The sequence below is a fragment of the Lampetra planeri genome, chromosome 11 (genome assembly GCF_965212315.1).
Source record: "Lampetra planeri chromosome 11, kcLamPlan1.2.h2, whole genome shotgun sequence".
In the NCBI taxonomy this organism is placed as follows: domain Eukaryota; kingdom Metazoa; phylum Chordata; class Hyperoartia; order Petromyzontiformes; family Petromyzontidae; genus Lampetra; species Lampetra planeri.
In genome coordinates, this window is record NC_136117.1 from 14,424,327 (window position 1) to 14,451,576 (window position 27,250).

Here is a 27,250-nt window from a genome sequence, read left to right on the forward strand (position 1 = left end):
GACCAAGCAACCCATATGTTGAATTAATAATTCCCCAGGCACTTATTATCCATGAAAAATAACACCTTATTGAAAATACCAGGCATTTGTGAACATTTACTTTTCAACATTTGATGTATGAAACCACAATGATGCACAGAAGACTATTTCGTGAAAGACTCGGGATTTATTTGGTTGTTATTGAGGATTGGGGTTGTACACACTGCATCATTGATGATGAGAAGCAGCAGCAGCATTGCAAACTTGTGTGCGGGCTTAGATACCAGCCTCTCATCTCCACGTGAGACCGCCTGCCATGTGGCAGCCAGCCCTCGCCTCAATATTTGAAACTTTTGTTGTTCATTTTGTTGATCTCAATCTTCTGCCGGTCGGTGACCAAATCGCCTAGAAGGCATTGCCCGATCTCACCGGATCTCGGCAAACGTTGAGCCTGGACGCGCTTTTTGTGGGCGACCACCCCTGCTGCACAAGAGGTTGATTGCCACAGGGCTGTGGGCCTACGTGGTGGGCACCAGAGGGAAGTTCAGCAAAATGTAGCGTATTGTATCTCTGTGCTCCCAACGTCTATGCTGCCCACCGTCACAACAACAACAACAACCGCCATTCGCCACTATTCATAATAGATTTTTTTTGGTTCAGACCGTGCCAGTTAAATGCCAACATTGGTTGTACACCCTCTGCCACGCGACACAGCCAAACAAATAAAGTTGTCACGTGAACAAACGTGCCAATTTCTTTGTTTTAAAGTGCTATGCTTGGGCATGAAGTTGTATACTTGGATTTGAAGTGTTCGGTGTTATGCTTTTCGCAGACATCGGTGGACGCGTTTCAGTCCATCGCAACAAATTGCCATGGACTCCTCTCGCTGGTTCTTAACGACATCCCCACGCTAACAGACGGATGTCTGCTGGTGAGTAAAGAGACCGCATTCTGCTCATTCCTGTGATTACCAATCAGCTTATAATAGCATTCAGATTACATGAAGCAATTAGGATGATGGGTGGCTGCAAAACAAACATAGCAAAGAAATAAACATCTGGGCCAAAGCAATGCAAAGTTTCAACTCCTCTAATTATGCATGCTTGTAAAACATGCACAAACTTCTGATAGTAAACGTAATTTAGTAACGATGTAACGATCCGTGCAGTGCTCAGGAAACTGATTATTTACTGGGAACGGGTTCTTTTGTTACATTGCTTATGTAATTTGTCCTATGATGCATTTGGAAAGCATTGGTCTTCCATAAGATCTTATGGGTATGGTTAAAGTGTTGTTATGTTGGGATACGCATTCAAGTTGGCTGGTGATTCATCTTCTGCGAAGGATGCCAGATTCCTTCATGCTTTATGCAGCACGTTATCACAAATCTACGCTAACCGGCATGGCAAAGTACGGCCAAACAACCCCCGTGACTGATACGGCATGGGGAGGCCTTCATCCAGAAGTGGATTGACAAAGGGCTGTGTTTTTATATTTATACGTTAAGATATATAACACGATTTGAGCAACAATGGTAAATGCAACTTACTGTGGAGGTTGAGCAAGTAGTGGTAAAGCATTCGTGCCCGTTTAAACACATGTTGCTCAGAGGGCTCACAGTCTCCACAGGGTTCACAATGATACTAATTGAAAACAAATGCTAAATACACTAATATTAGCAGAGTAATGATTGCCACCCCCCCCCCCATTTCCCTCCTCACTACGCTTCAATGTACTGTCACGAAATCAGGGTTGCGTTTCGATTCAAGATTTAGATTGGCCGGAGGGGCCACATGCACTCGTTATGTATTGCATCCGCTAATCTAATAACATCATTGATTCTTACACGCGAGATTCAACGCGTGTATTGGTAGTAACACGAAACAAAATTGAACGACGCATCAATCCATCGCGATACTTCTACTTTCCGTACAGGATTGAGTTCCTAACTTTAGGTGGAGTCCCAAGTGGATTAAAAAAATGGATAAATGTACGAGGGATCAAGTATAAACATATTCATAGAAACTCTTGAGTTCCGTTTTCCTAATTATCATCATCAGCCATGATCGATCCACTTCTGGGTTCAGGCCTCCCTGAAGACGTCATCTCACGCCATTTAACGATGAAAGAATCCATAAAACTCCTGCACGCGAGCTGAATTCATCGCTCAATGTCCTCGGTGGGCGTACTCTTGTGCATGCTGCCTCCTTTGGCTGCGGCTCCAGCATTGGTCTCGACCACCGGTCGTCATCCCGTCTAGCGACGTGTCCCGCACAAGCCCACGTTTCTTAGTGGTCAATATGATGTCTCTTGCGTTTTCTCTCCGGCGATTGCGTAATCTGTACAGCGTCACAAACCACACGTGAAGGACATAACTGATGAGAGATTGTTATCCCTCGGGGCACTCGAGCAGACAATATTAACTCGGTCATCTGCTCGGTATAGAATATTTTTTTTAACCAAAATTGTTGTTTGTGATTCCAGCCGCTGATTGAAGTGAACCGCGGCTTGCAGAGCATGAGTCTGCTGGGCTCTCCGCACATATCCGACGCAACGTTCAAGGCTGTGGCGAAGTGCTGCAAACTTGCGAGCCTGCAGACCGAAGGCAAGTTACATGGCACGGGGAACACGTTATAAAAACATACCCTCCTCTGAGTGTAACAATGCACACACTGTGGCTGAAAAGCAGATTATCGCATGTGCATTGCGCCAGATGAGCTCGTACTGGACGCAACATTTAAGTGAAATGCATAATAATAGACAGCAAATTTGCTGTACAGCTTGAGGTCGTGTGATGGAGAAGAACTGATGCATTCGCGGTGACTGAGTGGTCACGTGACCCTCGGGGCCTGTGTTGGGGGTGTTCTGTGATGTGTACCCCTAAACTACAACACGTGGTGTTTGTTTCTTTTGGAATTAAACGTTGTAAGAAGACTCTTTGAGAAACATTCATGGGGTTTTCATCCGCCCTTTTCGCTGTAATGTAAGAACAAGCGTTTTTTTTAAAAGTAGTTCAAAGTAACGTACATTTTTGACTCGCGTAGTGTCAAAACCGAAGGACGGAATTACTCAAACAACCAAACCCTTACCTGGAGTGCTGCACACGTGTATCTTAATCATGCATCAATGTAACCAGTCCCTCTATTAAAATATGTTCTTAAAGGGTTCCTCTGGTTTCCTCCCACACAACACGGTCTTAGCCAAACACCTCGATGCCAGACCCTCACGAAAACTAGTCTTGAGACTGGGTAACGCTTCCGTGGGTAAAATAATCGTGATTATGGTGTATATTGTTGTACAGTCACTGAGCGTATTTACATTCACAAGACGTACAGGAAACGTTCATTAAGGCAGTGCCCTTGTGGGGCTTCGTCCAGCCATGTGTTGCTTGCCATGGGGTGTGGTTCTGTGCTGCTGCAGCAAGCAGCCCTTGCCACATTGTGCTTACGGTACCTTTTGCCAGTGGTGTGAGCGGGAGAGCCTATGGCCGAATCACCCAGAATACGGCCGATCTCGTCAGATCTCGGAAGCTAAGCAGGCTCGAGCCTGGACACTGCTTGGATGGATGAACACCATGCATGGGGGAGGTGTTCTAGCCTGCTGGGGTTGTGCTATTTTGTGGGCAGAAAATAGTGCAGTAGAATCCATTCTACTTTACCCATCTTCCAACGTCCGTGTCTTCAGCTCGCACGGACCAGCGTGGTGAAATCATGGTCAAATAGCTCCCACGACGTGCACAGGTGAAAAGCAGGGACAAATGTCTCACTGAATATTTTCTGAGGTTGCGAGTAGACGGGGAGGCTGCACGTGTCAAGTAGTCACAGTCATAGCGAGAGATGTGCTTGATGTGGCTGCGGAAGTGTTTTCTGGGTCACCCACCCAGACATACGCAGCTGAAATGAAGTCGTTGAGAAAGTGTTATCCCTGCAGGTAACGAGCAGATGTCAGACGACGCGGTTCGAGCTGTCTGCCAGGGCTGCGCGGGGCTCGGCAGCCTCCAGGTCGTGGGCTGTTCCAGTCTCACGGACGGCGCGCTCAAAGCCGTGTCCGCCCTGCGGAAACTTCACCTGCTCAACGTCTCCGACTGCGCCAAGTGAGCCGACCTTCCAGCCCTTGCCACTCAACCTAACCACAACCAACCCACTAACGCTGCAATAAATCTGCGTCACTCCGAGACAGGGACGCTGTCTTGGTGTGATGGTTAGCACACGGGACTTGCAATTCGGAGGTCGCCGGTTCGGCTTAACGGTAAAAACAATGGTGCACGTCTCTTAAAACCCCTCCCTCACACTCCCCCGCAACCCCTCCCCCCCCGACCTGCAGCCTCTCTCCACCCAGTAGCATAAATGGGTTCAGCACAGCTGGTTGATGGAAGGATAGATTGTGCATGTGGGCTGGGGTAAAGTGTGGATACTTCCACCTCTTCTAAGATGTCGGTGTAGACGAGTCGGTCAAAATACCATCTAGAGGGGCTCTCTCTCGAGCTCCTATTAGTGGAGGCCCTTCTGCCAGCAGCTGCATGTGCAAGTAATGCACCTTTACTACAAGGCGTGCAGAATATGCTGTTCATACTGCAGCGGTGTAGGGTTGCCTTGCGTTGTTGTCGATGTGTGTGAGCCAGGTTGACCGATGCGGGGCTGAGGCACCTGACCGAGGGAGCGGCAGCCGCCCACCTCCACGAGCTCAACCTGAGCAACTGCGTGCGAGTGAGCGACCTCACCCTGACGAGGCTGATCCCCAAGTGAGAATCGCACTCACCCCCCGTCTGGACAGATACCACTTCATTGTGAGAGTGGACCGGTGGTCGTGTAAATCTTCTCCTGGGCAACAGCCAGTCCCAACGGTGAGCTAAATTTGAAAGCACATCGGAGAGCTATAGAGCGCAAGTGTTGAAACCTACACAAAGGTAGGATGATGAACACTGTGAGAGGGTACAAGGGTTTGGGCTCGCTTATAAAGGGGCTAGGAAGTGGTATGTTGGGGTAGAGCAATCATTCAGGTGCTGCTCGTTTTTGGCAATGCCTCGTGTGTGACTTGCTTGTTTCCTGATGTCTGCTCAGGTGTCAGAGCATGACTCACCTGAGCCTGCGCTACTGCGATCAACTCACGGACGCTGGGCTAGAGCTGCTGGGGAACATGCCGGCTCTCGTCGCGCTTGACTTGGCTGGCACCAACATCCAGGATCAGGTGCGCAGCACCGGACTCCATGGCCCGTCCAACAAAACACCCAGACCAGTATCTGTCACTCTAAATGGCACTCGGACCAGAAACAATGGGCATGTTAAAACGCCCATGTCTATAACCCTTTAATGTGAACCCGATAAGAAGACTGGTGATGGAATGGCAACCAAAGGAGCGAAGACGTCAAAGAATATGACCGCTGTGGAGATGGAGCGATGAGAGATTAGCTTTTGTGTCGGAGTGGAATAGATTGACATCTCAAGACTTGACGAATGGTGACATGGGGATGCCTTCATCCAGCCGTGAATAGACCATCGCTGATGATGTTTTATGATGAACAAAATCCATGTATTAATTAAATGTTATGTAAATATAGTCGATGTTTTAAAGATCTGTAGTGAAACTCACTTAAATACTTCTAGATATAAAAATACCAAGTTTCTATATTTACAGATGTTTTTGGCAGGGTATGGTTTAAGGTCGATGCTATTTTGGTCCTGTGCTGAACATGGCGTAGGAAACGAGCGAAAACCCTCACATTCAAGAACACACTGGTCAGAAACCTCTGTTGGCTGCTGCCAATAGAATTGGGCAGCTGTTGTATGCCCTGTACACGCCGTAGCTCGCATTGGAGTGTACTAAAAACAAACATGTGTTTCATTTCAGGGCCTTGCAGCTATTGGGACCAACAGCAGACTCAAGGAGCTCTGCATATCGCAGTGCGTCGCCATTTCAGACCTTGGCTTGCAGGTACAGACATTGCAAATCACAGTGTGGTCAGGAACAGCTACCCTACGACCAGCTCGACCAGAGTGCATCCGATCTCGTCAGATCTCAGAGGCCCATTAGCGTGGAGGCTGAATAGTGCCTGGACTTGCGAGCGCCACGCATAACAGGCATTATAGGCTGTGGGCCTATGCTGTAGGCAGCACAGGGCAGTGAAGCAAACTGTAGGGTTGTACTGTATATCTATGCTCCCACATATCTTATTACTCGACATTGTGCCTCACAAAATCCGAAAAGTATCAATGGGCTTAAGAAAGCACTAATTAAAAAAATCAACGCACATCGGTAGCACACATTAACTTGGAACCACAAGTCTGTGCTATCCACTTTCACCGACATGCATTGACCAGCGTGGTGAAGTATGATAGACTAACCCCCACGACCCATGTTGTGGGGAAGCCCTCTTCCAGCAGTGAATTTACTAAAGGGTCTGTAATTTTTTTGTATTACTTACCCGTCGTTCGCAAGTGATGTTTTGCATATTAAGGAGAGTGCTGTGGACCCCCTGTATGTAATACGAGTGTGGTGCGGCATCGATCGGAACTTCAGAAGTTCTGCCAGCGCGTGCGGGACCTGGAGCGGCTGGACGTGTCGCACTGCCGGCTGCTCTCCGACCTCGGGGTCAAGAACCTCGTGTTTTGCTGTCGCCGTCTCACCTACCTCAACCTGTCTGGCTGCGCACAGGTACCCAACTAGAGTACCCCCACACACACAGGCACACAGGCACGACACTGAGCAGGAACTCCTCCCAAAACGCGAGGTGTCTGGAGAGTGCAGCAAGGCCACTTCGGGTAGGCTAGGTAGGCTAGGTAGGCTAGGTAGGCTAGGTAGGCTAGGTAGGCTAGGTAGGCTAGGTAGGCTAGGTAGGCATGTGCAGACGAATGCACATTATCTCAGCCAGTACCACTGCTGGATGAGGGCCTACACACGCAGCGTGATTCATGGGAGGTCAGTTGACTTCTGCACCACGCTAGCTGTGCGGGTTGGTGAAGGCCTGGAATATAGATGTAGGAGCATAGAAGTACAGCACAATTCATTTTGCCACACTGCCACTACGGAGCACAATCCCCGCATGGTGGGCACCCATCAATTTGACTTATCTTCCGTGCTCTGACGCATTGTGGATGACATGTTCATAGGCTGTCCAGTACCAAGTGGTGCTTCAAGCACAGGGATGCAGAGAGAGAATTCATATAAATGTACAAGCACATACATAGCATACACACACAAAGATCCCCTTAGCTTTTAACAGACTGTTGGGGCAAATGCTGTTTGTGAGCATCGATTAAGGCCATTATGGCGCACAAGGGGGTGGGTGGGTGGCCAGGACCACGACTGGCCACCTTTGTCTCTCTAGTGCTAACGCTTGCACACTGCACCAGGTACTCTCTAAGGCTGAGTTGATCTAGGGGAGGCCCACCATTGGTTCAGATATTCGTCACCAAAGTTGGTGAAGTGGGAATCTAACAAAGGCAAAAATGAGGTGAAAACATCATTCATTACAAAGGGAACATTCTGCGAGCACTCCTGTGCTAGATTGACATGTTTATTTAATTTTGCTCAAATGTATCGTAGCAATTTAAATGGGCACCGTGTAAAGGTTAAACTTATTTAACACTTCAGGATTTAGTGCACGGCACCAAAGTTTTAAATAACTCATCTGCCAACAGATGAACACGCGCGAGAGTGCTGTCAACTCGGAGTGTTTATTATAGCCGGGTAACAGGCACAATCGGGCACAGAATAGTTACTTGAGCAATGTCAGTGTTGGACAGCTGCACACAGTGAATTAGGCCAGACAGTGCTCCAGTAAGGATTTGGGTCTGAGTAATGAACTCTCCAGTTGATGCCGGACGAGTGAAATGGATTTCCAGGCTGGTAAAATGCAACTTGAAAGTGAACTCATGAGTACATTCGATAGATGCTCTACCGTACAGTCTCTCATACTAACTTATGGCTGGCGTATGTAATGACTTATTATTTGGTTCTTTCGGTTAAGTCACGTCTAAAGATAAAATAATAAATTAAATTAAATAATAGAATACGACGTTTCGATTGCAACACAAGCAATCATCATCAGGTATAATGAAATAGCGACATAATATCTAACCAGAAAACTATAGACAGACATATTAGCAGACAGATATCACAAGATACATACATAGCGAGAGCAACACAGGTGACAGAGAGGGGTGATCGTCTCTGTGGGGTGGCCTTAAATAGACAGAGGGGGGGCGGAGGCAGAGAGAGGGAGGGGGGTTAGAAAAAATTAGCATATCAATGAGTGGTCCAAAAGAAAACGTGGTGCTGCGAGTACGATGGCACAGCAAGCAAGCCTGAAAATCAGGAGAAAGACACACTAAAATTAAATAACCTAGTAAAATATCGAAATGTAATGTAATACAACACAGAGGGTCGGTCAACACACAATTAACGCATAGCCTGGTTGATTACGTATTTCAAAGATTGCTAAGTTAGAATTTAAGTGTGAACATTCTAAAGAGGACACAGGCAGAGAAAACAAGTCGCCAGAGAGAGAGAAAAAAGATAAGCTTAAAACTTCCCCGTAGAAGTGGTTCAATCTTAATTTTAGAACTTTCGTGACTGCAGGAATTATTATTTGGTTCTTTCGGTTAAGTCACGTCTAAAGATAAAATAATAAATTAAATTAAATAATAGAATACGACGTTTCGATTGCAACACAAGCAATCATCATCAGGTATAATGAAATAGCGACATAATATCTAACCAGAAAACTATAGACAGACATATTAGCAGACAGATATCACAAGATACATACATAGCGAGAGCAACACAGGTGACAGAGAGGGGTGATCGTCTCTGTGGGGTGGCCTTAAATAGACAGAGGGGGGGCGGAGGCAGAGAGAGGGAGGGGGGTTAGAAAAAATTAGCATATCAATGAGTGGTCCAAAAGAAAACGTGGTGCTGCGAGTACGATGGCACAGCAAGCAAGCCTGAAAATCAGGAGAAAGACACACTAAAATTAAATAACCTAGTAAAATATCGAAATGTAATGTAATACAACACAGAGGGTCGGTCAACACACAATTAACGCATAGCCTGGTTGATTACGTATTTCAAAGATTGCTAAGTTAGAATTTAAGTGTGAACATTCTAAAGAGGACACAGGCAGAGAAAACAAGTCGCCAGAGAGAGAGAAAAAAGATAAGCTTAAAACTTCCCCGTAGAAGTGGTTCAATCTTAATTTTAGAACTTTCGTGACTGCAGGAATTATTATTTGGTTCTTTCGGTTAAGTCACGTCTAAAGATAAAATAATAAATTAAATTAAATAATAGAATACGACGTTTCGATTGCAACACAAGCAATCATCATCAGGTATAATGAAATAGCGACATAATATCTAACCAGAAAACTATAGACAGACATATTAGCAGACAGATATCACAAGATACATACATAGCGAGAGCAACACAGGTGACAGAGAGGGGTGATCGTCTCTGTGGGGTGGCCTTAAATAGACAGAGGGGGGGCGGAGGCAGAGAGAGGGAGGGGGGTTAGAAAAAATTAGCATATCAATGAGTGGTCCAAAAGAAAACGTGGTGCTGCGAGTACGATGGCACAGCAAGCAAGCCTGAAAATCAGGAGAAAGACACACTAAAATTAAATAACCTAGTAAAATATCGAAATGTAATGTAATACAACACAGAGGGTCGGTCAACACACAATTAACGCATAGCCTGGTTGATTACCACTTCTACGGGGAAGTTTTAAGCTTATCTTTTTTCTCTCTCTCTGGCGACTTGTTTTCTCTGCCTGTGTCCTCTTTAGAATGTTCACACTTAAATTCTAACTTAGCAATCTTTGAAATACGTAATCAACCAGGCTATGCGTTAATTGTGTGTTGACCGACCCTCTGTGTTGTATTACATTACATTTCGATATTTTACTAGGTTATTTAATTTTAGTGTGTCTTTCTCCTGATTTTCAGGCTTGCTTGCTGTGCCATCGTACTCGCAGCACCACGTTTTCTTTTGGACCACTCATTGATATGCTAATTTTTTTTAACCCCCCTCCCTCTCTCTGCCTCCGCCCCCCCTCTGTCTATTTAAGGCCACCCCACAGAGACGATCACCCCTCTCTGTCACCTGTGTTGCTCTCGCTATGTATGTATCTTGTGATATCTGTCTGCTAATATGTCTGTCTATAGTTTTCTGGTTAGATATTATGTCGCTATTTCATTATACCTGATGATGATTGCTTGTGTTGCAATCGAAACGTCGTATTCTATTATTTAATTTAATTTATTATTTTATCTTTAGACGTGACTTAACCGAAAGAACCAAATAATAATTCCTGCAGTCACGAAAGTTCTAAAATTAAGATTGTATGTAATGACTTTTCTAAAAACTTGGAATAACAATACAGAACTAAGACAGCTGCTAACAGGATGGACTAAACCAAAGAAAGTCTAAAATAAGTTGTATCCCAAAATTAAAACTGCACGATGGAGCACATTATAGGACGCCAACTCACGGCCCTGGGGATCACGTGACCGCTCCTTCACCGCACACACATCAGAAAAATTGCTGCACAGCAGTTTTCCTATGAAAGCTTTCCACAGGCTGTTTCCGTCATAGGGGGGTTGGTTTGACGGAATCACCACGCCGGTCATTACCGATCGAATGAGGGGTGCCCAGCGCCAATTCAGATACCACTCTCTGCCAATATTATCCGTAGTTAGGAATCGAACTCGGGTGGCCGTATCACCACGCAAACTACTGCATCACTGAACCACCATGCAAACAAAATCTACATATTTGAATTCCATGCATGTGTATTTTTGCTATGCGTAAAACGCCCATGCCTAAGTGTATCAGGAGCGCCGGCCCCAGGAACTTACGTTGTTCCCCCACGTGTCCGTGTGCAGCTGACGGACGTGAGTGCGCAGTATCTGTCGGGAGTCTGTCGTTACCTGCGCATCGCGGACCTCTCCGGCTGCGTCAAGCTGGGAGACTTGGCCACTCGCTACTTGAGGAAAGGCTGCCGGCAGCTCGCACACCTCAATATGCTGTACTGCCCCAGGGTCAGCAGGTATGGAATCCCTTTTCACACAAGCGACTGTCACATACTGTGGTGTCATTTGACTGGCTTGGTTACACACGTGGCCAGTGCTGGATTATCCAATTAGCCAATTAGCATATGTTACAGGTCCCGGGTTTTCAAGGGCCCCGCGCTAAATGCTATTCCGGTTCAGTGATTCTACACTTGCTCTATTACTATAGTACTATACTGCCTTCAACTTTTATGAACGACTGGTTGTTTAAGTTTAGCGATGTCGTATTATCTGGCAATATAGCAAATGAAAAAATGCAATTACTTTTCTACACAAGTTAAAAATGTGTTTTCATGTGTTTTTATTTAGGGCCCCTTTATAACATATGCTACAGGCCCCGCACTAGCTTAACCTGGCACTGCGTGTGGCTTATTTTCACTCGAGTCTGCATGATTCGGCGACTCGCATCGGGTGTAATTCTCACTCGCGGTAGCTACGAGTCACGTGCCACCTATTCCAGTCTACCAGCGACCTGGAAAATATTCGGTGAGAAGTTCAGCCGCTGTTTGCACAAGTACAGACACTTTCCCAAGCCTGCTGTGATTTCAGTTGCGCGCCAAGTGTGTGTTCCCTGCTTGCTAAGGGCCTCATATATCTGTCCATACCTCACCGTCTTGGTCAGTGTGGGTTGGTGAAGAAGTGCATAACATAGAGGCGTTTATGTACCTTTGTGCTTTTACTGAAGTCACTGTCACAAACTGTGCGTGTGTGTCTTTAGGCATGCTGTGTTGAAGCTGGGAGCCCGGCTCGAGAGCTGGCAGCATACTTCCGAGTCTCCGCCACCCTGGTTTGGTTATGATTCCAGTGGCACCTACCTGGAGCCAGTGACTGCTGTTGCCAAGGAAGAACGAGGAGTTCCTGATCCACAGCCAGATGGCATTCTTAGTGCAGCGTAACCTTAATGAGTCACCCGTTCCGGTAAGTGTCGTCATTATCGGTGAACTGTTGTGTGATCAGCCAAACAATAACTGTGTGAAGCAAACGGCGTCAAATATGAACTTCAGAAAACACAGTAACAAAAGATTGGAGTGATTGTAAACAGTGTTTATTCTTTGATCAATTTATTTCCCTTGCAACCAGACCACAATTTTTTCATTTCTGCAAGTAAAGCTAGAATTAAATAACAGTTGGCCGGAGAAAAACTTAAGTAAACAAACCCACAGCATAAATATTTTGATGTAAAGCAGCAACGCTAGTCCTCAACGAGGATTGTAAACCAAATAGGTGCTTGTGTAGTCGTTACTTTCTTAGTGTTACTTTGGTTCAATAGGATATCTCTCACTGGGACATTACTGATCATCCTTCAGCTCCATCCAGGGGAGAGAGGGAAGGGTGTTTTGGGGGATGTGCTTTAAAAATCTCAGTATTTAGCAAGGCAACAGTGTATTCCTATTGTAAACAGGTCATTTGTAGTGCAGTTTAATTGAGGCGGACATAATTAAGACACTCTAGTGAGGCTGTCAACGTATTTCAATATCATTCCATGAAGGGTCCATTCAGCATTTTGGCCTCCAAATCGTGCCGGACAGCCAGGTGGTTTTGCAGGTTCCGTGCGTGGTGCGGCAAGTTGGCATCCCACACCAGGACGCACACAGGACCAGCTGCACACCCACAGAGAGTGTACACAGACAAAAAGTCCCCCTCGTATCGCCAAAGACTTTGGGGCAAGTGTTGTTAGCAAGCGCCTACCAAGGCCTATTGGTGATGTTTACACACTGCACCAGGTACTCATTTGAGGTTGAGTCGACTCAAGGGAGACCCAGTATCAGATCATCTTCATTGGTGTTGGTTGTAAGCAGGATTCGAATTTTGGTCGCCAGGTTCATAGCGCGGCGTGTTAACCACCACCACCACTGCTCCCCACACAGGGAGAGTACAACCTATACATTATTGAGACATGCAGGAGTTGAAACTCTCACACACACATCGTCAAATCCACTCACAATTCAAGCCAAATTATCGCATTCAAGGCTCCCCAACACAGATTACTTGACTTGCAGAGGCACAAATCATTTTTAAAATCAATGGCATCTTGTTTTGTACCGTCTTATTTATACTGTCCTTACTTTGAGCCTCACGTGGACAGTTGTGTCTGTACTCGCTCGTACCACCTGCACTGTCTTGTTCTGCCTCATCCATCTCATCTGGACTGCCTGGTTGTCGCTTTTTTTATCCAGGATCTTTTGTACTTTCTTGTATAATTTGTCTTCTTTGTTTCGTCTTTACCGGTAATAATTTTTATCTCGGTAAAAACGATATTAATTTCCCTGTATCCCCATCTCCTCTGCATCCGCAAGCCCCACCTTCACTCCCCCCCTCTCTATCTCCTTCCCTGGCTCCTCCCTCTTCTCTTGCCTATATAGCCTCTTGTTACAGCAGCCCTTTTGCCCACTTCAGCAATTGTTTCTTGCTGTGGTTGTCCCACCTGATGAAGGATGCTTGTGTTGCGCCCGAAACGTCGTGATTTTTTTAGTTTTTTCTACCTACGTGACTTTACCGAAAGAACCAAAGAGTATGGATCCCTGCAGTCACGAAAACTTCAAATCTAGATTGAAGTTAAAGCTGTAACTAAGAAACAAATAATGTTTCACCTTTTAAAGCAGATATGTAGTTACAAATAAGCATGCAATAGTTTGTAAATAAATTAACAATATAAGTAAATACTGTCAGTCTTCTGCACCACACCTGGAAATGCAGAAATAGCATGTATTTGTGCATATATACAGGAGTAATAATTTAATAGCCAGTTGTGATATAATTCGACATTGGTCTGTTAGCCATGACTGGGAATCAAACTCAGGTGGGTCACTGCAAGATTCACTCTGAATGCCAAAGGTATGATTAACACTGACTCAGCCCAACTAAAGCAATTCTTTGACCCCGACAGAAGTGCGAGAAACGAACCATGCGGCATGGCCTCGTTGTTCTAATCTGTCCTGGGTGTATTGTGTCAATAAATAGCATTTACTACATCCGCTCATGGGCCCTCTGGCCCCCACACATCTTACTGTGTACAAGTCGAGTACTATGTATATGCACGAGTTACTCATTAACTTTGTGCTGTCTCAATTGTACTCCATCTGTAATGTCTCATCAGTATTGTATGCCTCACCTATTCTGTCTTGTCTCTACTGCCTGGCCTGCTTTTAGTGTCCTAAGTCATCAATTAGTATACAGAATACAGTTGCATAACATTTACATAATAATATTCCAGCGTGCACATTTCAGCTCAAATGTGAGCAAACGGTTCCATTTACTGCATTATGACACGCCTCGAGGCACATGAACTTGTGTGTGCGCCCATATGCAAGCCACATGGCACATGAAAGCGCACATAGGATTGTGGATGAAAAGTTACTTTTTAAGAATTATGCGAAGACCTTTGTTGAAGCACTGCTGGATGACGGGTGACTTTAATTTTTGATATTCTATGCATACAATTGTAATGTAATTCTAGAGAGCATCTCAAAGTGCGGTATCAAAATTGTGACAAGGTAAAGGTGCAGCCCTGCAATTTCTTGGTTACTGCTGGAAAAATGGCCTCCACTAGAGTCCCTCTCGAGGGTGTTTGGCCTACTCTTCTATGCTGGCCCAACATCATGGTCTGAGGTGGGAGTACCAACACGATTCTCCACACGTGCCTGCCGATCAACTGGTGGACCCATCCTGCTAGGTCAGGGGTGGGGAACGTCCGGCCCGGGGAACGTCCGGCCCGCGGGCCGAATAAGGCCCGCGAAAACATTTGATGTGGCCCTGCCAAGGCGGGACTCGAAATTCAATAAATCTAGGAGCAAACCTGGAAAAGCAGTTGCGAGTAGCAACATCATCAACACCAGCTAACATCACACGCCTCGCCAAAGAGAAGCAGTTCCAGCCATCGCATTAGGGGTGAGTTAATTAAATGTTTGACCAAATATAACAGGCTAATTTTTAAGTTCATAATTTTGTATGGCCCACGAATTATGTTATAAATATCCAAATGGCCCTTGGCAGAAAAAAGGTTCCATCCCTGTGCTAGGTGGACCAGCTGATGGCACTTTTTGCAAATCAGTAGAACAAGTAAACCAAGGAACCTCTGGATTGCAAGTCCGGTGTGAGAACCATTACACCACTGCAACATTCTGTATTCGATTTATATATCCATCTAGATGGTGGCGTGACGAGGAGTGCCCCCGACTCAACTGGAAGGTAGCGAGGTCGTGAACTCGGCTCATAAATCCTCTGAGACAGGTTTATAAAACAAGTACCCCTCTGTATGAAGCCAACACGGCTGTTAAGCGAAGGAGAGACTGATTCCTGTCATAGGAAAGAGGAATTTCCACAACTGCTGGAGCTGAGAACTTTGAGGCCTTTTGGACCAGTTTTGAATATCTTATAGCTTGCACACAAGTATTGTTTTACACGAGTTACTCGTGTATTAACCTTGTACATTTCTACATGTGCGGGCAAAAAGTCTTACCTTTGTCATCCTTCTTTGCGATGTTTGATCCAAGTGCAAATATTAAATTCTTTGGATACCGATCTGCCAAGCAAAAGTTTATATTTTAATACATGCTGCACACCACCAACTTTGTAATAAAGAAAATATTAACAGCTGTAAAACATTACAAAAACTTATGTCACTGACTCACAATTTGCAACCCTTGAAAATTATGTCAACATCGTCTAGGATTAATCCACTGCTGGATGAAGGTCTCTCCTCTAAGCCGTCGCATGCTCTTGGCGCATGAGCTCATCTCATCTGTATCTCCGCACCAAAGGAGGGAACGCGCACCAGAGTACGTCGACCGTGGAGAGGGAGCGCTCGGGCGCAGGAGCCAGATGGATTTATTTTGCATCGTGAGACCGCGAGAGATGGTGACGGTTTGGGGAGGCCTTAGTTCAGCAGTGGCTCGATCGTGGCTGGTGACGTACCCGAGGAGCTCTGCGCAGGAAGAAGGTGGCGGAGTGGTCCATGCAGCCGCTGTGTGACGAGCAGGGGCTGCCGGGACAGCGCGTCCAGCAGCAGCAGGACCCCCCCGCTGGTGCCCACCCACAGCGCCGTGTTCCTCTGGACCAGCAGGCTCTGCACGTGCGCCGCTTGCCTGTCTCGCCCGTACTGCTCCCTGGACAAGCCATCATTTTCACAATGTCACCACAACGAACCTGGCCGCCCCACCCCCACTCCTCTGCATGTTTGAGGTTCACTCGGGTTTTTATTAAGACAGTTGTATCACACTCTTTGGTTTGTTCGGTAAAGTCACGGAGGTAAAAAATAAAAAATGAAAACAACTAAATTAAATCACGACTTTTTTTTACCTACGTGACTTTACCGAAGAGTATGAATCCTTGCAGTCACAAAAGCTTCAAATCTAGTTGTATCACAATGAATAATATAATTTACATTTATTTGTAAGGCACCTTCCACTAATGTCTCAAGGCACTTTGTAAGATTAATGTTAAGGAAAGGCCATGAGAGAAGGAGAGCTACATTTAATAAATGAACTTAAGAAAGTGTTTTTAGACGCGACTTAAACGTATCCACATTGTTGGTTAAACGAATATACAATGGTAGGGAATGCTACAACCGAGGTGCAGACACAGCAAATGCCCGCTCACCCCAGGAACGCAGCCCACATCAAGGTATGCCCAGAACAGATCTTAACGACTGAGGAGATGCACGGATGGATTTGCTCGTGATTATATGGTGGTGGTGCCAGCCAATGCAAGGCTTTAAAAAACTAGTAGGAGGCTCTTAGACTCGTTGCAATTGTGCTAACGGTGTCAAGTTATGAGATGAAGAATCCTCGGCTCTGTGGCAGAGCAGTGGTAACCCTGAGTCTTCAGAGAATGGCGCACGGAAGCGAATATCACAGAGCTACCTCTGAGATGCCTACGAGTGCCAGCTGATGTAAACAGCAGGGGGGGGTTGCACATTCACCAATTTTTATCACGAGTCAATTCTCAGATCTGAAATAGCCAAATTCAATATGGGTTTCTTTTACAGTCAGTGATCTGATTGAGGCTTGCCACACTTTAGAACCCAGTTTACTCCATCCTGGCTACCTTTCTTTTAAACCCAGGGTATCAGCAGCACCAAGTGAGCGGTCTGAGCCATCCACGTCTTCAGACGAGGGACATTATAAAGGGAATTAAGTTGAGGCAGCACACCGTGGCAGAAGCAAACCTGAGTAGCGGTGCGCAGTCGATGGCTCCGTGGCCCCAGTCCGTCGTCATGTCCCACACCTGCAGTCGGGACGTGCCCTCCGTCGCCGTGAACACCTGCTTCCCCACGGCCATGCATGCAACGGACGACCCAGGAACCGCGCCTCTCCTGCTTTCCACAGGCGCAACGCCATCCCACCACAATGTACCCAACGCGATTCCGTAGCAGCAAGATGCAAAAACGCTCGACGGCAACATTTTTCAATTTACAAAGTGTCACAATGCCTAAAATCAGGGAGGGGCGAATGAGGATGGCGAGGTGGATCTCAGGGATCGCAAGACTGGATCAGGTCGGAAACGAAGAAGGCAAGAATCACAACCCATCTCGGACAAAGCTGAAAGCAAACAGACTTGCAGGGCTCGGGCATGTCATAAAAAAGAGAAACTATTGTAAGGAAGGCGATGATCATGGAAGCACTAGAGTGGAAACAGAGGCAGGAATAGAAATAAGTGGGTCACAGCGGTGAGCCAGAATATGGAAATGATGGCTGCAGGATAGGAATGAGTGGAGAAAGCAGAAAAGCAGTCCCCACGTGAGTGGGAAAAACTCCAGCAAGAAAAAGATTAAGAGTTTGTATGCAACCGCATTTCAAAACACTTCACATCGACGAGAGACAAGATTGGGGAAGACAGTGCAATGGAAATGAGGGTGAGGGCAGGGAAACACGGAGGGGGGGGGGGAGAAAACAGTGGCCCAGGGCCAAACAGGCCAAATAGATTTACATTTTCCAAATGTAAAAACAAAAGTTCAGACTGAACGCTTTCAAAATTTTCTTTTAGGGCTGGCTGTGTGTAACAGTCACCTTCCCATGGGTGTAGTTTCGATGACTTTGGCCACTTGTAAGTTATTGTTGAGAGCGAACAGCTGCGTCCCACACGCGCCCCACACGGTCCTGTCGAGCGGCGCAGAAGGCGCCACGGTCAGGCACGTGACAGGTCGGCCCGGCGAGCCCACGCCGTGCACCGTGTTCACGACACAGCCGGGAGTCTACAAAACAACGCCATCAAACCACTTGGCATCGCGACTCTAAAGAGAGCTTCTTACAAGCAAGATCTAACCCGTGAGTGGAGGACACTAAACTATTTCATACTTTTTATTTTACCAGGTAAGGCCCACTGAGCTCTATAGCTCTTTTTCAGATGCGACCTGGCCACATGATAGCTCAACTAAGTGGCTTGTCATGTGGAAATTTATAGCAGCCAAATACTCTAAATGCGTGTTTCCAAATGTGGAGGGAAAAATCTGAGGACCCGGACAAAAATCCACATGGCCATGGGGAGGAACATGCAAATTCCAAATATACAAATGTCAGGGTCGGGATGGAACCCATGATCTCCTGCATAACAGGCGAGGTAGTTAACATGTCGCCACCGCAGCACCATCAAAGTCTTCTCTGTGGCACACTCGGGAGTTGTGAGCTGTTTGCAATTCATGCTGTGGTGTGCGTGTGCCAGGTTACAAGTAGACATCTGTGGTGCTTGGCGATTGCACACATGCCTCGAGTGAGTTCACAACGAACACAGCCAACGTCCCATTCGCCGTCCCGGCCAGCACTGCACTTGCGTTCCTGTGCACAAAGCAGATGACGTCAGGACAACAAGGGTTCACATTTACTTCTGTAAATCCACGTTGATGTTGTCGTCAGGATGAATTACCTGTAACGGAGCCACCTTTCAAAGGGTCTTTTTTTTTTGTCTTCCCCAATTCCTATTGTGCTATCGGTGTCATAAAATAATGTTGGAGAATGGTCCGTGGAAGCGGATACCACAGAGCTATTACTGAGATTACTTCAATTTATCTCTGTTCCACACAGAAGGGGGGGGGGGCAAGCACTTTTCCACCCACCCTGCCACAGAACAATGCTAAGTGCAGGACAGTCAAACCAACTTTTAAATCTCCCAGCTGAAACGCAACCAACAATGATGTTCCGTACAAAATTTTACACCACGAGTCGTTTGTCATTGGTGATTAGGGAGAGACCATCAAGTGAGGTGCAATCATGGGCAGCTGCCTGGACTTGAACCCAACATCTTAAGAGTTGCCAGCTTGGCGCCCCGATCTTTTTGCCACCCAGCCAAAACAGAAATGATAAAATCAGCGACCCGGTCATTTCTACAGAGGTGTGTGTTTGTGTGTTGTTGTCGCTCGGGAAGCGAGAGGCCTACTGGTAGGCGGCGACGAAGAGCAGCGCCGTGACCGGCTCGGCCAGGCAGTGCAGGGAGTGACGGCCACGTTCGGGGGCGGCACTCACGGCCCACACGCGCCCCGACCGTGTCCCCGCCAGCACCCACTGACGCTTGTTCACCTCCGCCGAGCACAAGCTCAGCACCCGCTGGTCTGGCAGCACCTGCAGAAGTAAAGGCCTAGTACTGCAATTTCCTGCTTGCGTTTTATTTACAATTGTAAAATTTACACTGTTATTGTTGATTTCTTATGCTTAAGTTTATTCCCAGTTGTATTCCAAGCACAATATCGGCATTAACGTCATGCAACGAAGATATTCCCATTTGGAATTCTGCAGCTAGCGGTGCACCACCCTGCGTAAGATGGCGACGGCACTGGACAATGACGTCGCTAAGCCGCGTTTTGTAGGCACTTGCACCACGTGACTGTTCAATGAATGGGCGCAAGGCGGAGGTCGCGTGTTGCGCAACCATCCTTGTGCCCCATTGGCAGCGTTATATATATTTAAAAAAAGATTGTACACCAATTGCCCTACACAATCGTATCGAGCAACTACAGCTCAGCTGCTCTCACCTATGTACAGAACCTTTCCGGTGTCAAGTCAATGTAATTTACTCTTCAAATGGGCATTGCGAGGATTCTCATCTTCAGTTTACAGCTCTCAACCATTAGTGTACAATCAACATTGCTTACAATCAACATTGTTATGGCGGAGGCAAGTCTACCCATGTGACAATCATTGTCGACCTCCCCACGAGGTGGTGCTCAATTTATTAACCCCAGAGGGATAATGGGGCCGAGTCAACCCCCTACTCGGCTTTTAACTCGCAACCTTCCCACGGGGAGCAGCTCACTCCACCGCCGACCCACCCGACCAGCGCAGCACAAGAGCCTTGCACAACCACAGCCTTGCCAACCCTCACCTCTCTATGCAGAACCTTCCCAGTGAGGTCAAGGCAGCAGAGCTCCACCCCAGCCGTTTTTTCATCCGATGGCTGCAAGGGGTCCTCCTCCTCCCCTGCTTGTCCATTAATTTGTAGATCGCTCTCGGCCTCTCCGGAAGAGCCATCCCGAGGTTGATCTCCTCCGGACAGCCAGACGTTGGGGCCGTCCAGTTGGCCGACCACCACGAGGTCAGGAGGTGTCCTCCTCACAGGGGCAGCCACCACGGCCACCAGGCTCAGCAACTCGGGGGAGGCCAAACGCGACACGAGCTGCAAGACACGGCAACGCAAAACCATGTTGAACAAACTCCAAAGATAAAAACAAAGATAGAACACATGGGCTGCAGTCAAGTGCTTTGAGTGAGTATGAAGGCTGGCATGGCATACTACTAGTGGGTGGTGTGGCCAGAACCACACCCAGCCATATTTATTCCTTAAGTGCCGAGTTGACCAAGGGAAGGCCCAGGACCGGTTCAGATATTACTCACCAATGTTGGCTATGAGCGGGAATAAAACGCTGGTGGCCCGGTTTGTAGCTCAATGCGCTAACCACTACGTCACCACTCCCCCAAAACTCCAGACACACACAAGACCACCCTGCAGCATTTACCAGCACTGTGTGATGAGTGTCGGCCCGCTTGTAAGAACAATGTTACCACTGACTATAGGGCTCCACCATGCATCCACGTAAGTATACAACATCGCATACCAAGTTGGATGCAGAGCTTGTCTCCTTAGCCGTTAGAACAGGCCTTGCGCGAGTGGTGGGGGTGCCACGGTGGCGAGTTGTTAACTACCTCGCCTGATATGCAGGCAGTCGTGGGTTTTACCCCGACAATGACGCCTGTATATTTGGAGTGTGCATGTTCTCCCTGTGGTCGCGTGGATTTTTCTCCGTTTTTTCCCTTCACATGTGGAATCGACGTGCGTTTGGCGTATTTGGCTGCTATACATTTCCACGTGATAAGCCACTTCGTTGAGCTACCATTTGGGGCCAGGTCGCTTCTGAATAATAAGCTAATAGCTCAGTGGGCCTTAACTGGTAAAATAAAAAGTTCAGTAGTTTTAAATCGTGTGGGATGGGGATACCTGCGAGGCCGCGGGCCTTTGCTGAGGCTCTGGCTGCAGGCAGGCTGCGATGAGCTCTTGCACGTCTGGCCACGGACTGCATCCGTAGTAAGTCACTGGGTCTGAGCACACCACAACCCACGCGACACAGTCATATGCAAAGCTACTTTTGACACACGATGCACGTGTGAATCAACAGGCGTGTCCATATACAGCACCTTTGTCAAGCCACTGCTGAATGAGGGCCTACCCATGCCGTGTAGGCCATGGGAGTTATATGGTCATACTTCACCATTATAGTCAATGTGAGTTGGTGGTGGGGAGCATCCACACGAGAACATGTAAGTACAGGCAGTTTAACTTGTACACTTTCGCGACCAATATCCATCGATGTTTTTTGGGCTCGATGCGTAAATATAAACAAAACATGACAATTCGTTACTAGTTCAGCACACCGGTGTGTTGTAGAGTAACGGATTGCCATATTTTATTTACATGACAAACCTTTGCGAAATGGCTGCGTGAGGTGGTGGCAGATTTAACAACATTTATATTTGCGCGATATAACCCAAAAAGAACAGTATTACAATGGATGTTTCTACACTGCTATTTGCTACCCACCACACAGCCCCGCAGCCCCGCAGCCTATAACAACCTGCTTGTGCATGATGGTCACCCATCAAAGCACTAGCCAGGCTTAAAACTGCTGAGCTTCCCAGACCTAACACGATCGGGAACATGTTTTTGGACAAGCGATGCAGTTGTGCTGAGTGGGACGTGTGCAGTGTCGGGGAGGGGCGGCTGCCGAGACCGGCATTGGAGTCGTCTCCACAAGTGCGGCGACCAAGGGGAAGAGCTAAGGACCAGAGGGCAGGTCTTGGAGCTCGCGTTGCTACCGTGCATCAGCTGGGGGATTTGTCAGAGGGTAGGATGCGTGGGCGAGGTGTGGATCCCGTTAATGGCTTTGGTTAGGATGATGGCTTGAGCTTGGCGCGTGGACGCTCGTGCACACGCGTGCGTGTGTTTGTACGTGTTGTTTGCGCGTGTTGTGTGCGTGTGTGCGTGCGTGTTGCATGCGTGTGTGCGTGTTGCGTGCGTGTGTTTGCGTGTGTGCGTGTTGTGTGCGTGCGTGTGTTTGTGTGCATGTGTGCGTGTTGTGTGCGTGCGTGCGTTTGCGTGCGTGCGTGTGTTTGCGTGCGTGCGAGGAGGCGTCGTGCGTCAGGGACCGGGCAGCTTCCCGCTGGAGGCGAGCTCGTCGAACTCGTGGGGATAGCGCTGCCCCTCCACGATGCGCCGCCCGCCCGTCAGCAGGTCGTAGAGCAGGAGCCCAAACGCGTACACGTCGGCCTGCTGGTCGTACATGACGCCTCCCTTCACCACCTCGGGGGCGCGGTAGCCTGAAAATAGGACAACCCCCCCCCCCCATTTCAGTAGTCGCGAAATAAATGTGCAACGTTTAAAAGAGATCAATACAATGTTTCTCTCTGCACCTCTACTCTGAAGGTCACCATCACCAGGATATGCGCTCATATGGCAAATCCCATTTAATATCGATTGTGACGAGCTGAGCATGGATTATCAATAATTATCTTCCCTTTAATCCCTTATGATCCCCAGTTTTATAAATTTAGTAATAATGCAGAGCCCTTTGTCAGGCCGCTGCTGGATGGTCACGGGGGTTGTTTGACCAAACTTCATCACCTCCAATTAGCACAAATGTCTACGTACGGTGTGAAAGAAGTTCAACACATACATCACATTGGTCAATGCCGGTTGGCGAAAGGGTGGGGGGGGGGGGGTGTCAAAGGTGGTTCTGGTATCACCACGGGTGTTAGCCATGGCCAGGAATAACAAAACAAGGGCAGCCCCGCGGAGACTCTACGAGGCGTGCAGCGTGGGGAAGGCGGCGGCTCTCACCGGGTGTGCCATCGGGAGATACCATGCCCATGGTGCAGCAGTGCCGTGCGATGCCGTAATCGGCAATCTTGGCGATGACCGCTGCGTTCGGTTGCAGCGTAAACAGCAGCACATTGTCTGGCTTCAGGTCGCGGTAAATGATCATGGAAGCATGCAGAAACCTGCCACATGCACGCGCACACACACCTACCTTGTTACTACTTAGACACCACAATGTGGGAATTATATAGCGTCTCCGCATCTTGACATGCTGCACGGAAACAGTGGGCCTATTTGTTTTAGAGGCAATTAGTTGTAAGTTTCTGTCAATCTATTGGTCTTCATGTGAGGTTATGGCTCCTCTCTTTGTGAAGCTATGAATCCCTTTGTGAGGCTATGGATCCCTGCGTGAGTCTACGGGTCTCCGTGCGAGTCTATACAACACAACACTTTGAATTTGTTGCGTGAAAATGTGACCACATCTCAAGATGCTGCACAAAAAACAGAGGACAGAGATAAAGAGACAATCGGTGACAAGAAGAAAAACGAGCAGGGAGTCAACGGCATGGATAGCGGGGGGAAGACATGAAAGTATAACGAATGACAGGGCTGTCATGATCTTTCATTGATTCAAATTACTTGAGAGGACACACGATAATGTACAAACAAAACCCTTCTGGCATCCCAGAGAACACAGCATATATCCAAGAAAAGACGTCGCATTTCCAATAAGAGATCAGCCAACTGTGATAATTAGGGACGGTGGGCGGTTACCGGAGGCCATGTGCAACGTGCAGGGCGATGCGGTGCTTGAGGGTGCGGTGCAGCTCCCCCTCCCGCTCCATCACGCCGGCAAGGGAGCCCCGTGGTGCCAGCTCCATTACCAGAAGCCGTGGGCGCAGCCCCACGGCCAGGAGGGACACGAGCGATGGGTGGCGCGAGCGGCTGAGGACTGCCAACTCCTACCCACGTGACGTGCCCACGCTAAAGTCGTTAAAAACAGCCAGAGCCCACAGCCACAAATACAGCTACAGCCCACAGCCACATGAACACAGAGCCAGAGCCATACAACCACAACTGGAGCCACAGCCACATGAACACAACTAAACTCATATACCGTACACAATAGAATCTGGATTTAAGAGCACCTTATATAATAAGCACGATACTCGTATGAGCAAGGCGTGCTTGCATTTCACTGGTGGCAAGACCTCGGTGAGGCTTTCCTGGGTCGGTGTTAAAACGTGAAGCCGCCTGGCTGCTGTACCTGTCTCATGAGGCGGTGCGGATGCGTTTGAGAGATGTGTTTGTTGAAGATCTTCACGGCCACTTGGTCTCCGCCGTACAGCGCCCGGTAGACCGATCCAAACCCTCCTTCACCTGGTGTCCGGTCAGAGAGAAAACAGAAAGAGAAGATGAGACTCATCGATTTTTTTTTCAATCTCCGCTCTTTAATGGCGCATGCATCCACTTGACTTCTCTCATGCAAACTCAAACAGTGCAACAATATCGCTGTATGGATGACTACGCATGATATTTATATGCCGTGTAAGATTTTCCAGACATGGCGGAGGACATTGCTTCTCTGTCGCAGTTCCAGTCGTCTGGAAGTAACGGCCCTCTTTCCCAGTCACCGCCCCACACGTCGGCGTACATCTTTTGTCAGAATCTTAAAACTTTTCCCTTTCATTCCATCATTTATTTTCCCGTGCATCCGAACGTCCTCTTACGTGCAATTTGCGCGCGTTACAAATTTAAATTACGAATGAATTAACGATATACATTTTTTAATGCGTAAAACACCCAATACGCAGCTTATCTGGACCGCCGCTCAAGAGCCTTGCCCGCAGTCTCGCGAGCGTTGCGTTTGCGTGTGCACGGCTGCAAATGCGCGGCACGGAGGCGAAGACGCGAGCGCGAGCCGGCGGCAACTCGCCTAACAGGTGCTCGGCAGACTGCTCCAGGGTGAAGCTGGACAGCTCGAGCTGAAGGTGGTCGGGAACGTCGGCCAGCACCACATCGGGCGCCAGCTGGGCAATGGGGATCCGGGTCTCCTGCTCCCGCTCCTCCTCTGGTCCGCTCGAGTGCCTCTCCCCGACTCTCGGAAAGAACACAACGTCATCTGCGACAAGACAAAGTTACGCCCTGCGTCACGCTTACGTGTAGACGCTCTCCAAAGAGGCAACAATATTAAGTTGGATGTAACGTGCATACAGGGACTATAAACATAAACAGCAGATTCAGAGGAAAATTATTTTAAAAAGTTTGAGCAACGCAGCTTGAGAAGTGGTGAGTATGTATATGTAATATGTACTTCTTTCACACCATATGTAGGCAACCTTGTTCATCGGAGGTGCGGGAGAAGGACAAATAAACACAAAGCTGTTCTAAAGAAACTATTTATGAATGAACCCACCTCGTCCACCACTACCCTACAGAGTTCATGAAAAGTGCCATAAAAGAAAGATGTAATTATGAATTAAAATTGTTGCTGTCATTGTTGCAATGTGACAGATTTATGCAACGTCTATAAACTTCCCTAAAGCAATGGGAACCCTCGGGATATTTGAACACATGCGAAACTGAACTACTCTACAAGGGAGGACCACTTCAAAACCCTCGACCACACTTCGACCACACTTCCATCACACTTCGACCACACTTGCGCATCTCGAGGACGCGTGGCGACGTTCCTGGGGCGTCGCGGGCGCCACACGCTCACCGGACTCGGCGATGTCCTGCAGGGCGGCCAAGCGCACGCAGGGCGGCTGCGTGTCGTCCGCGGGCCCCAGCCCGGCCCACTGGTGCAGCAGCGCGGCGCTGCTCTCCGCGCCGTCGTGAGGCTCCAGCAGCCCGGGGAACCACTCCTCGATGAGCGAGTCCACGTGGTCCACAGCGCGGCCCAGCAGCAGCCAGCCTGCACGCGCACACCGTCCAGCCGCGTGCTGCTTAGTCCAGCGGAGATGGGCAGTATCTAATTTAGAGGGGGATCTAAAAAATTGGCCAGGGAGTGAGCGGCTCGCAATTGGAAGGTTGCGAGTTCACTCGGCCAATCATCCCTCCTGGGCAAATAAAATAGATGCCACTTTGTGGGAAAGCCAACACTGGTTGTTCTATGGTTAGACTTATCCACCACCACTGCCTTAGAATTAGGAGATGATGTTACATTTGTAAATGGTGCCTAAAGTACACACCTTAAAGTACGTGGAAATACGCATCTGACACTTGTGCTGTATGATGGCTTTCCGATGTGGTTTCGGATTGTCGAGTAATGTTCATCAGCACGTCGGACATCATGCCGAACAACACGCGGTAACAACCAGAAAACACATCAGAGAATTGGCATCTAAAATTACACGAGTCACAATCGGTCATTCGCATCTACTTACATTTTTTCCAGTAAACTGTATTTTGAATGTATTTGCCCATCGTTACGAGTGAGCGAGTCTGCTCGAAAACAGACTCCCTCCAAGCACAGCACCAATCTGTGAAGACCTCTTGGGCTGGTTCCATTAAAATATCTTAGGTAAAAATTTCCCTTTGTTCACATTGTCTTAGGATGGAAAGTTAAGCGATTCACTTTTGTTGTCTCTTGGCAACGAACCCCTGACCGCCCTTTGTCCGCGACCCCTCAAGCACCTCTCTTGGAGTTGGGCACGGTGATCTTGAGGCTGCTGTCTGTCGGACAGTACTTCAAGTTTGCGGCCTCCAGAAGGCAGTAGGCATCTGGGCCCCAGTGCAGGGAGAGGCCCTGGCGCCAGTATTTGCGCGAGGGCTGCAGAAAGGAACCTGAAAGCGCAGCAGCAGCAGCAGCAGGAAAGCCGAACAAAAAATAATCCATCACAGCGTTGGCCAGACCCGGAAAAATGCGCAAACGCAGCCTCGGCTTAACAGCCAATTGCAGGAATGAA

The 27,250-nt window shown here is 47.9% G+C and overlaps 2 protein-coding genes across 10 annotated transcripts in view; one reads left to right on the forward strand and one right to left on the reverse strand.

Annotated features, from left to right (window-relative positions):
- FBXL13 (F-box and leucine rich repeat protein 13) overlaps positions 1 to 16,313 on the forward strand; it is a 39,851-nt gene extending 23,538 nt beyond the window's left edge. For 3 of the 4 annotated variants that reach the window (XM_078598967.1, XM_078598969.1, XM_078598970.1), the window contains 10 exons: positions 812 to 910; positions 2,464 to 2,584; positions 3,910 to 4,072; positions 4,601 to 4,720; positions 5,040 to 5,166; positions 5,827 to 5,910; positions 6,496 to 6,630; positions 10,857 to 11,020; positions 11,761 to 11,960; positions 15,712 to 16,313. In XM_078598967.1, the coding sequence (XP_078455093.1) occupies positions 812 to 910; positions 2,464 to 2,584; positions 3,910 to 4,072; positions 4,601 to 4,720; positions 5,040 to 5,166; positions 5,827 to 5,910; positions 6,496 to 6,630; positions 10,857 to 11,020; positions 11,761 to 11,938 (1,191 nt within the window). In that variant the 3' untranslated portion in view covers positions 11,939 to 11,960; positions 15,712 to 16,313. Of the gene's footprint in view, positions 1 to 811; positions 911 to 2,463; positions 2,585 to 3,909; positions 4,073 to 4,600; positions 4,721 to 5,039; positions 5,167 to 5,826; positions 5,911 to 6,495; positions 6,631 to 10,856; positions 11,021 to 11,760; positions 11,961 to 15,190 lie in introns of all 4 variants that reach the window. The other variant, XM_078598968.1, reaches the window with a different exon arrangement.
- The window catches only part of LRRK2 (leucine rich repeat kinase 2), a 43,053-nt gene continuing 27,868 nt past the window's right edge, over positions 12,066 to 27,250 (reverse strand). For 3 of the 6 annotated variants that reach the window (XM_078598948.1, XM_078598950.1, XM_078598951.1), the window contains 16 exons: positions 26,979 to 27,128; positions 26,062 to 26,256; positions 25,276 to 25,461; positions 24,607 to 24,719; positions 24,114 to 24,301; positions 23,361 to 23,521; positions 22,670 to 22,840; positions 21,465 to 21,565; positions 20,355 to 20,645; positions 19,413 to 19,594; positions 18,745 to 18,814; positions 18,050 to 18,234; positions 17,209 to 17,358; positions 15,957 to 16,147; positions 15,502 to 15,564; positions 12,066 to 12,643 (listed from right to left, as the gene is read on the reverse strand). In XM_078598948.1, the coding sequence (XP_078455074.1) occupies positions 12,519 to 12,643; positions 15,502 to 15,564; positions 15,957 to 16,147; positions 17,209 to 17,358; positions 18,050 to 18,234; positions 18,745 to 18,814; positions 19,413 to 19,594; positions 20,355 to 20,645; positions 21,465 to 21,565; positions 22,670 to 22,840; positions 23,361 to 23,521; positions 24,114 to 24,301; positions 24,607 to 24,719; positions 25,276 to 25,461; positions 26,062 to 26,256; positions 26,979 to 27,128 (2,522 nt within the window). In that variant the 3' untranslated portion in view covers positions 12,066 to 12,518. Of the gene's footprint in view, positions 12,644 to 15,501; positions 15,565 to 15,956; positions 16,148 to 17,208; positions 17,359 to 18,049; positions 18,235 to 18,744; positions 18,815 to 19,412; positions 19,595 to 20,354; positions 20,646 to 21,464; positions 21,566 to 22,669; positions 22,841 to 23,360; positions 23,522 to 24,113; positions 24,324 to 24,606; positions 24,720 to 25,275; positions 25,462 to 26,061; positions 26,257 to 26,978; positions 27,129 to 27,250 lie in introns of those variants that run through there. The other 3 variants (XM_078598949.1, XM_078598952.1, XM_078598953.1) reach the window with 3 other exon arrangements.